The sequence below is a fragment of the Daucus carota genome, chromosome 1 (assembly GCF_001625215.2).
Source record: "Daucus carota subsp. sativus chromosome 1, DH1 v3.0, whole genome shotgun sequence".
Lineage (NCBI taxonomy): Eukaryota > Viridiplantae > Streptophyta > Magnoliopsida > Apiales > Apiaceae > Daucus > Daucus carota.
In genome coordinates, this window is record NC_030381.2 from 34,345,765 (window position 1) to 34,356,065 (window position 10,301).

Sequence of the window (10,301 nt, forward strand, 5' to 3'; positions counted from 1 at the left end):
ACAAATAATAAGTTAGGTGGCAAAAAAATCTATTTTCCCTAAAAATTATTATTTTCGCTTGAATTGTTTTTGTGAAATAAATTGTACTCCCTCCGTCCCATCAGATTCTTTATCGTTTCCATTTTTAGACGTCCCATCCATTTCTTTACATTACAAAACTTTCATAAAATAGTTAATGGGTCCCACCACTTTTCCACTTTTTCTTCCTTTTCACACTACTTTTACTCCCACTATCTCTTTTTTATATGTTAAAAATCAATAGGTCCCACCACTTCATCCACTTTTCTTTCTCTTTTTCACTACTTTATACATATTTCTTAACCTCCGTGCCTAAACCCAACGTAAACAATTGGGTGGGACGGAGGGAGTAATTTCATTGAGGAAAAGGAAATTTAAAAATGATGTTTTTAAGGTCAAAAAATTTAAAACTGTGTCAAAAAGCAGAAGTTGCAAATTAAAAGATGGATGGAGTATTTGTGCTGGCAGAAAAAGGGATGGAACTGTTTTGGTTTCAAAAAATAAATGAAGTACTCCCTTCGTCTCATATCGATTGTTTGACTTTCACCGAAACTGGTGATACTAAAAATGATGATTGTTTGACTTTCATGGATATTAAGAAAAAGTTGATGGGTTTTATTAATATTTAATACTCCATCCATCTCAATATATAAGTCTCGATCGATAAAAATGACTCTATTTTAACTGAAATTTATGAATATTATATAATGAAAAAAAAATTATAAAATATTATCAAAAGATAAATGAAGTCTATTTTAATATTTAATTTTTATTTTGTAAAACAACAAATAAATATTTTTTAGTAGTTAGGTCAAAAATTAATCAATTTGATTCTGAAAAAACAAAATGGATTTATAAATTGAGACGAAGGGAGTAATACATTTAAAATAGTGGAGAAAAATAGTGGGTAGTGGGTGTAATAGTGTTTATTAAATAAAAAGCGAGTATGAAATATAGAGTTGGTGAATGTAATAGTGAAAAGTAGTGTTCAAAAATAGTAAATATGATAGGTTCAATTTTTTTGAGACGTTCAAAAAGAATAATGTTCATATAAAATCTATATTATTATATTAATATAGAAAATACGACCCATTAAATATAAAAAATATTATGTAAAATTATATTAGATGGAAGAAATATTTCTATATAGAAAATGTTAGTAATATCTTTGTGGAAATGAAAAAGAAACATTATATATGGCCGCTCTAGCAAATACAGTTGTGATGAAACCAAGCAAAACACTTCTCCCTGTCAATCAATCAATCAATATACTTATATAAACGAGAAGCGAGGGGCGTATAGGTGGCGCCTCTCACATCGCTCTGCTCTATTTTTCTAATTTTTTGGAATTTTCGGATGAAAAATATCAAAAATTAAAACTACCTTTTTTAATTTCAGATATATTAGAAGCAAGTTTCAGAATCTGATTTTGTTTTAGATTATTTATTGAATATAGCAGCTTGAAAGTTTAAATCTGATTTTGTTTCAGATTATTTAATTATGGGAAAGAATAGCACACAAGTCTCTCTGCACCTATAAATACCACTATAGGTTGTAGGGTTTTGGATCATCTAAACACAACATATTCTCTCTCAATACCACAATCCTACCTCTCTCTCTGTTGATAGTTCTCTTGCTTGATTTCTAACTCGGTGGTGTCGTTCTTCTGCTGCAATGATAAGTGAAGGTTATTTACACAAAATTAAAGGTAGTTATAGACCGCTATGTGGGAGTCGACAAATCCAAACACGAGAGAAGAATATAGTCTTGATGGATGATATCAATAAATTAACTATCAGTGAAGTATGTTTGTTGGTTATCTTTTTATAATATTTGTTTTGTTCATCGGACATGTTTGTTGTTAATTTTTATATGATTTACTTTGTATACAGGAAAATATTATTAATGCAACACTTCCACAGTATCTATTTGCTCGGTTCAAAAACCTTTTAGGTGAAGGCTGTTTATACAATATTAAAAAAAAAGTTGTTGCAAGTAAGGGCGGTTAATTAGTTATAGACCGCTTGCATTTCAATATCTTTTAAACTTTTACACACCCATGTTCTTGTAAGATTTACTATATGTTTTATTAACCAATCGATGTATATGCAGGGGTGATGTATATGTCTAAAAAGTCGTGTTTGGAAAGGTTAATGCCAATGTCAGTGAAGAACATGATTACTTTTCATAAAAGACCATAACTAAAATTAAGATTTGTTGTGCTTTATATCGTTAATTACATGTAAAAATTTATTTTATTTTTTCACTCATGAATTATAGTCCAATTTTGCAATTTTAAATATTAATATTGGTATTGCATCGAGATGCTTATAACATAAAAATTTATTTAGTCTACAAATATTAATTTTGAATCAATAATTTAATTTTTATAGGTCGTCGAAAGTTTATTTTATTCTATAAATATTAATTTTGAATCATTAATATATTTTTTATAGGCCGCCGCAACGCGCGGGTTCTCAACTAGTATCTCATAATAAGAGTCGCTTTGATTTTCTACACGTAATTTGAGGCGTAAAAAATTCATAATCCTACATATTATTTTTAAAATATTTTTTTCTGAATAAAAATTTAAAATTTATATTTTTATTTGGAAAAAGAAAATTCGAAAAATAATATGTAAATTTATATTTTTTTGCATCTCAAATGTAAAAAGTTAAAGCGACAGAAAGAAGCGCAGATGTTAGCACGAAAAAGGACCGAGGGTCACACCTAGCCCACAGGTTTCTACATAGAATAAATAAAGCAATGCCACCAACCAAATTCATCTTTCTTCAATTTCGGGCATTTAAATCATGGATGTTGTATATATTCTAATCTTTTAGTGAAAATTATGAGTCCGTTTAGGTGAATTTAAAATAAATGTTTTTTTGCTTAAAGTAAAAAGATTAAGTAGAAGTTCGAAATTAGTTAAAAGTTATAAGTGATGAAAGTGTTTGGTAAAAAGTAAAAGTCAGGGAACGGAAGCTATAGCTATGATAGTTTGAGGGACGGACAACTATCATAGAATAAAAAAATTCCTTTAAGTATTTTAGGGTAGAAAGAGTTTAATTTAGGAAAATGCTATATCCAAAACTGACCCGGTGCATACACACAACAGCAGAAGAAGAAAAAACAGTGAGGGATAATTTCATCTTTTCATGTCTTTTTTGCTCTGAAAATTAAAAATCATTCCTAAAATTAAGTTATTATTATAAAAATTGATGCTTATTATGTGTCTTCGGACACACATCAGAAAGATCATATTGTTTTGAACGATTGTTTGAGAAAGAAATAATATTCAACGATAACCATGTTTTGTGAATGTTGATGGAATATAACGTGTTAGAACTTTACCAGCAAGTAAATACCGACCATACACTTCTGTCTTTTCTGATATTAAATTAAATATTCAATACTGTGATAATTTTTTTTATTAATGACATATATATAACCTGTAAAGTTACACAATGATTGGAAAGACAGGAGTATATTTTATTTTATTTTCATTCAGCAACCAAAGAGTAGTTACTCCCTTCTCCGCATTCGTCATTTTTTTACCCTTTTCTTTTCACGATATATGTTCTAATATATATTTTAAAATTCTTTTCACTTTTCATATTTTTCATTTTATTCTATTTATTGTTTTAAAACTTTGTATACAATCGAAAAATCTTTTTATTTCTCTGATAGATATATACTCAATAAATTTCATCAACTCCTTCTTGCGTCAAAGATCTTACTATCATCTCTTTTTAATTTCTGCTCAAGAGAAATGCCGCTAAGATGGCGATTGGATAGACTTCTACGGTGCCATAATTAGGATTCATCAACATCCAAGTTCTTTTACGAGGCACGGGTTCAAATCCTGTCATCCGTAATGCAGGTTCGAAACCTGCTATCTGCCTAAGATGGCGATTGGATAGATTTCTATGGTGCCATAATTAGGATTCATCAACATCCAAGTTCTTTTACGAGACATGGGTTCAAATCCTGTCATCCGTACTCATTATTTATTCGTCGAGCGGTACCGAGGATGTAAATATGTGGTTAAGATGGAGGGAATCTTTGCATAATAATTATATTTGAATAATACTTTATTTCATATTTCATATTTAAATTTGATCAGATTTTTAGATTTCAAGATATTCAAAAAAAAGAAAAAGTTTTCAAAGAAGGCAAATTGAATATGTTGTGTTATCAACACATAATCAACCCCCATTAATATACGACATACCATAAATCAACATAAGCGGCTCTCATCTTCTCACACCCTATCATGCATGCATTCTTATATCCCAACTCAAATCCCTAAGCAATAATAGTGCAACACTACTGTATTTAAACTTTTTAGCATTTCTAACGCTATATTTTCCTAGCCACGCTATAAATATCCATGCATGACCTCTGCTAAAATCACCATATAATTAACCCCTTCCTCTGTTCTGGTTATTTTTGTTGTCAAACGCCTCATCACAGATCCACAGGCTTTGAAAGATGAGTTCAAAGCCGAGTCTTTCACAAGTTCTTTTCATATTTCTTAACCTTCTCTTTCTTGCACTAGTAGTCAATTGCACTCGCAATTGTAACAATCCTCCAGACCATAAACATAAACATAAACATAAGCATCATAAACACAAGTCAAGCTCGCCTTCCTCTCCTACTCCCCCTGCCCCAGAGAGTCCTAAGCTGCCCCCTGTTTTTCCCGGGACTCCGAGACTACCTCCAGCCTTTCCACTGCCTTCAAGTCCTCCATATGCATTCCCGGGGACTCCAAGACTCCCAGGCTTTCCCCTGCCTTCAAGCCCCCCTTTCGCCTTTCCCCCGGGGACTCCTCCAGTCCCAGGCTTTCCCCTGCCTACAAGCCCCCCTTTCGCGTTCCCTCCCCGGACTCCACGAGTCCCAGGCTTTCCACTGCCCCGAATAAGCCCCCCATTACCAGGCTCCCCAAAAACAGAGACTTGCCCGAGAGATGCATTCAGATTCGGGGCATGCGCCAAGGTGCTTGGTGGCCTAGTGGGCGGTGAAGTGGGAAAAGCTCCGAAACAGCCATGCTGTAGTCTCTTTGGAGGCCTTGTGGAGGCAGAGGCAGCTGTTTGTCTCTGCACTGCAATAAAAGCCAACTTTCTGGGATTCAATCTCAATATTCCAGTCGCAATCAGCATGGTTCTTAACGTTTGTGAAATGAGGACTCCACCGAATTTCCAATGCTCATAAAAATAAATCTTAATTTCCTTTCCTTTAATTTCTATTACGTGGCTTTTGCCTCGTGTGCATTATATTTGCAGCTGCCATTATATTTGCATTGCAATTGTATCATCTTCAGCTTGTGGATTACTGTAATCATTGCATCATCATTTGTTGAAATAATAATTACTAAGTTTCCTTTATGGAGAAAATAGAAAATTTCAAGGTTTTCATCGCTTGTTTGACCAAGTGAAAGAGATAATGGAGAATCGAGAAGAAAAAAGATTCAATAAGCCACATTGTAAGACTAAGACACTTGAATATTATATAATTTTTGGCACTATGTACACCGTTATAGTATTTGCATTTGATGATAAATGTTGAGCTCGTGATAAACAACTTAAATCATAGAAGTTACTATGGGCCGGCCGGGGCAAAAATTCGAATACTTTATGTAGACTTTCGGGGCGCATTGTCAGTATTTTATGGTGCGACAATGTCTAATCAATATGCATTATGGATTTATGGTATGATAGTGTAGTGGACTGTTTTAGCACACTGTCTGCAGCTACTCCCGGGAGGGATTCAGAATTTCTGAATGGCATCGGTATAGAAGATTCAGTACAAAAGAATGGCCTATGCCAAGTTTTAGAAGAACCTAAACTAGTTTTAGTCCAACAAATTAATTTAAAACTAAAAAAAAATAATAATCAAACTTATAATATTTTTAAGGTTATTTATGACTTAAAGTAATGAAGTAAAATAGATTATAAATGATATAAATTGTATATGATTTATATTTTTTTCAATGTTTTGAATGACGTTTTTTTTTAAAATATTTAAACTTACATGTGTTACACTTGTGTATCTGTTTTTTACAATTTTTCCTAATACAATTTTTCGGGTGGTGATAGTCAGAGAAGTAGATTGTTATCAAAAGAAAGAAGATAGAAAACTAGAAAAGTACAAGTTAAAAAGAAACTAACCTTTTAAACTTCCACCCAGAATATTTTTATCTTTCGCACAAACTTGAAGGAAAGTAGAAACCTACTTTTGGTGAAAAAAACTCCGCTTCGCTGTTAGCCAAACAGATGGGGAGCTTTGTAGCTTCCTACTTTAACTGGCGCACACTTGTTTTGAATATATAATTTTTTTATTTGATATAAACACCATTATGCAAGTAATATTACACATGTAAAGAGATGCAAAGCTGCATTCTACTCCTATACTCTTGAACAATGGCATTTCATTCCAGCAATTCCCTTCCCTGTGTATATATACTTCTATAATGTAGAATACAACTAGTGCATTATTTCATATGATGGATCCACTAACTAGGACATGCAAGCAACGACATCTTACGGCAAGTCAGATGGCTTCCTCACTTGGCGAAGCTGAACAGCATTCTCAAAGCAATGGTAGAATCCATAATGTGGGTATCTTTCATACCATGTGTCTTGCTGCTCGTGAGTGTCCCAGTGTTCGCCACTACTACTCTTACCATACTTGTGTACCCATCCAGAGCCATTATGGCCTTCACCCCAAGTCCGGTTCCAGCGTTCACCATACTTCCCCTCCCACCACGTCTCTCCCTGTTTCACTCCATGGCCGTTTGGATCAAAGTGTTCATCCCATTTGTCACCCCACTTTGTCCAGCCATCTCCCTCGGATCTTTCAGCCCATTTGTCTGTGTACTTTATGCTACCCCCTTGTCCATCATATCGCTCCCCCCACCTGCCAAGAAATGGTTCATGCACTTCTGTTAAGAATTAGTTACCAAAGATAATGCTAGATATTAATAAATATAATTTGCTGATCAACATCTGAGAAGCTGCAACCTATCGCAGGTTTAGCAGTTGCACTATTGCACATTTGCACTTTCTTCTCTCTTTTTTTTGCTGAATATATGAAAGGTTACAAGTTGTACTGAATGTGACCGCACGCAGGTTTTTAAGTACCTTTCATGCCAAACATGAGCATGGCCAGCCTCAAGTGGTGTGTTTGGGTCAATGCTGCACCACTTATGGGCCCATTTATCTGTTAATCCAGCGGGACCATAAAATTCAGACCATTTCTCTTGCCATTCATTCCCTTCACCATTCTTTCCCCATTTGTCGGCAGTTTTCTCAAGATGCACAGATCCATCTTTCTGCAGAAGCAACAACGATAACCCAGATAAGCAAAATCGTCAGTCATAACTAATCAAACTGCAACTTAGAACTTAAGTTTTAGGCCTTTACTGAGTCTGCTATAATGCTTTCCCAAGACAAGCGCAATGTACAGTTATAGAAATTGAATTCTGCCCTAAAAACACTGCTGGGAAGAATTGAAATAGTCAAAAACATGTCCTAGCACAATTACTGGCGAGGAACTGTATACTCAATGCTTACATGATTCCTATTTCTCAGAATGCGATAGTCATCATACGGATAAGCAATTAATCAAATACCATTCTCTAGTCAACTAAATTTTACTGAAAAGCTTATCGAAATGATGTACCTTAATCTCACATATTAGTAATTTTGTACATGTAAATCCCCATGCCCAAAAACGTAAACTTTAAGCCTCGTACTTTAGCAACTAAAAAATTTGAACTTCTTAAGTATCACTAGTGAGGCTTATTGAATTAGCAAAAAAAAAAAAACTAACGTTGCTTATTGACCTGATGGGCCTTAATCTTTACATGTAAAAGATTTCCAAAAAACACAAACTTTAAGCCTTTTACTTGAGCAACTTGTGTTGAGTATTTAGCATCACTTATGATTCAAATTCCTATATATATTATACATTAAAATTTATATGTACAAACATGTAAACATTAAGGTCCAAAAATATCTTTAGGCTTATGAAAAATGCATACTACCTTGTACATGGTCTCTTTCCAGAATTCACGCCAAACATTTCCAGAAGAATCGCGCCCTGATTTCTCTGACCCAAGTTCTTTATAATCAAAATCATCAGCAGCCTCCCAATATTTCTCTTCCCATTCAACAGCTTTATCAGCACTGACTCCCCTAGTCAGCGTCCACCTGCAGACAACCCCGTCAGGTCTTACCTCAGTACCTGTCTCTTTCCACCACCTTGATCCATCTGGATAAATTCCATGGGGTGATTTATCATCCACCTTATGAAGAGCCTTAGCTGCTTCAGCTGCATGTACTGAAAAGAAAACACCCAGTTCACGTTCCTCTTCCAAGTGAGGTGTCTCCGGCGTTGAGCTAGAAAATTCTACCTTTTCAACCTCCATAAGTGACTGAAGAGGAGGAAGGGGAGGGTTGTGTTCGTTTTCGTGTTTACTTTCAAATGGGATTGACAGAATATCAGCACTTCTTTCCAACTCCATTACAGGCCTAGCCTGACTAGTAGATGAAGAAGATTTCATACCCAACTTCAAATCACCTTCATCATCAGAAGTCCTATCTTCATCAGCTGGAGGTATCCAGGACCAGAAAGTTGGACCTGGCGTTCTGTTTTCATCATTTCCCGAAGAGAAGAATGTGCCTGTGTTCTGGTCACCTAATAAAGTAATATTTATCAGGCACTAATTTATTTACAGAGAGACAATAATATATATGAACTGTAAAGGAAGAGGTAAACAATCATCTTCAGTTCCTGCAGGTCACGCTATCCAGCAACCAGCATAACATAGGTAACACCAGAAAACCATAATTGACATGACATGACATGACAGTGGCCTTAGTTCTAGTAAACACTGAGGAAATTATATACTAGAGAATATCATTCTTATTAACTGCAATTTGGTCGTAAATGACGGGTGTAAATACACACATTCTTTACCTTGTCTTCCTATCTTATGACCATATACACAGATACAGTCTTAAAAGACAATAAATACTGGCTGCCTCTACGGCATCTTCCAAGTTTTGACCCCTTGTAATTTACCAATTATAATTCAAAAAAAAAAAGAAGGAAAAGGTAGTAGTTTTATTTGAGATATTCCGTATTTAAGTTAGCAAAACAGGGTTCCGAACATTTGCTAGCTTTTTAAGTATCACTAAATATGTTTGTCCAACAGATGTGCAGAAGGTACATCACTTAACTTTTGGAATATAGTTAGCAAGAACAATGTTCTTAGTACTCTCACAATCACTTATTTTTTTGACAGGGCACTTGCTTCCACTCTATAGTCTATACTCTATACCTATCAAAAGCGACAAGCTTATAAGAAACTAATTAACAGGCAGAATTATGTGCAACTGCTGAGCTGCCTGAAGTGACACTATCTAACCAAACAACTCGTAATGCATATATTGCGCATAGCTTTATAAATGGGGAATATATGTATAAATAACATCATATGCTATTAAATCATGATAATATTGACGAGATCCTTCCCTTGTAGCACAGAATGAGGAAATGTGTACAATAAGTCACAATTTCGATTCACCCTCCCCAATTCGTAATTTCTAATGCCCTTGTGGCTCATAAGCATAAAAACAATCATGTCATCACTTAAACAACACCACGATTAATAGATGATATTAAAATCCTAGAAAAGAATCAAATTTTTTCTCTTAAAGAATACTTCAAAACTTCACAAACAAGCTTGTACGAAAGAGTGAATACCTCCCGGATCATCCCCAATTGGATCCTCACTCCCATCCTCCAAATCATTAGTCCCATACGACGTCGTCTTGTGTGGAGAATTGTCCTTGAGTAAAGCCCGAGCAGCCGCAATAGCCGCGGCAGCCCGATCAATCACCTGCATTCTCTGCACCCTATCTCTCTCCTCACTAGAAACCTCTAGAAGCTTCTCGAACTCACTGCTCTTCTTCTCCAACACCTCCTCATCCGGCTGCGTCTGTTCATCCGCATCCGACGCCGTTTTGATGTGGTTGAACTTTATGGCCAGTCTCTCCCGCTCCACCGCCTTTCGCCACATGTCGAGATACGATTCGCTGCCGTTGGAGACCCTGATTCTCCATGAAGAAGACGTTGATGCAGTTTTGGAGTGAAGGAGCGTGTGGGGAGGCGCGAGTGGGAGAGGGAAGGCGGCGCGTGGGTGAGGGGTTGTCATGTGAACTTTCATTTCTGTAATTTGAGGTTATGAGTTTGTGTCAAGTGAAGTAAATATTACA

General features: G+C 35.2%; 2 protein-coding genes across 2 annotated transcripts; both read right to left on the minus strand.

The window, feature by feature from the left end:
- Positions 1–4,643: 4,643 nt before the first annotated feature.
- On the minus strand, positions 4,644–5,180 carry LOC135149938 (uncharacterized). The gene has a single exon (XM_064086158.1). The coding sequence runs from the start codon at positions 5,178–5,180 to the stop codon at positions 4,644–4,646; it is 537 nt and encodes a 178-aa protein (XP_063942228.1).
- A 1,153-nt stretch (positions 5,181–6,333) lies between these two features.
- Positions 6,334–10,301, minus strand: LOC108225764 (protein LIKE EARLY STARVATION, chloroplastic). The gene is made up of 4 exons (XM_017400718.2): positions 9,790–10,301; positions 8,066–8,718; positions 7,161–7,351; positions 6,334–6,936 (listed from the first exon to the last, which is right to left on the minus strand). The coding sequence occupies exons 1-4, from the start codon at positions 10,250–10,252 to the stop codon at positions 6,561–6,563; spliced, it is 1,683 nt and encodes a 560-aa protein (XP_017256207.1). The 5' UTR covers positions 10,253–10,301; the 3' UTR covers positions 6,334–6,560.

What these genes read in the sequence shown, in the direction of transcription:
- LOC135149938 (XM_064086158.1), bottom strand. Translation starts at nt 5,180, where the DNA reads ATGCTGATTGCGACTGGAATATTGAGATTGAATCCCAGAAAGTTGGCT.
- LOC108225764 (XM_017400718.2), bottom strand. Translation starts at nt 10,252, where the DNA reads ATGAAAGTTCACATGACAACCCCTCACCCACGCGCCGCCTTCCCTCTC. An exon ending in AATTGGGGATGATCCGGGAG is followed by an intron (nt 8,719 to 9,789) that starts GTATTCACTCTT and finishes TTACTTTATTAG; the next exon opens with GTGACCAGAACACAGGCACA. An exon ending in GGAAAGAGACCATGTACAAG is followed by an intron (nt 7,352 to 8,065) that starts GTAGTATGCATT and finishes TTGCTTCTGCAG; the next exon opens with AAAGATGGATCTGTGCATCT.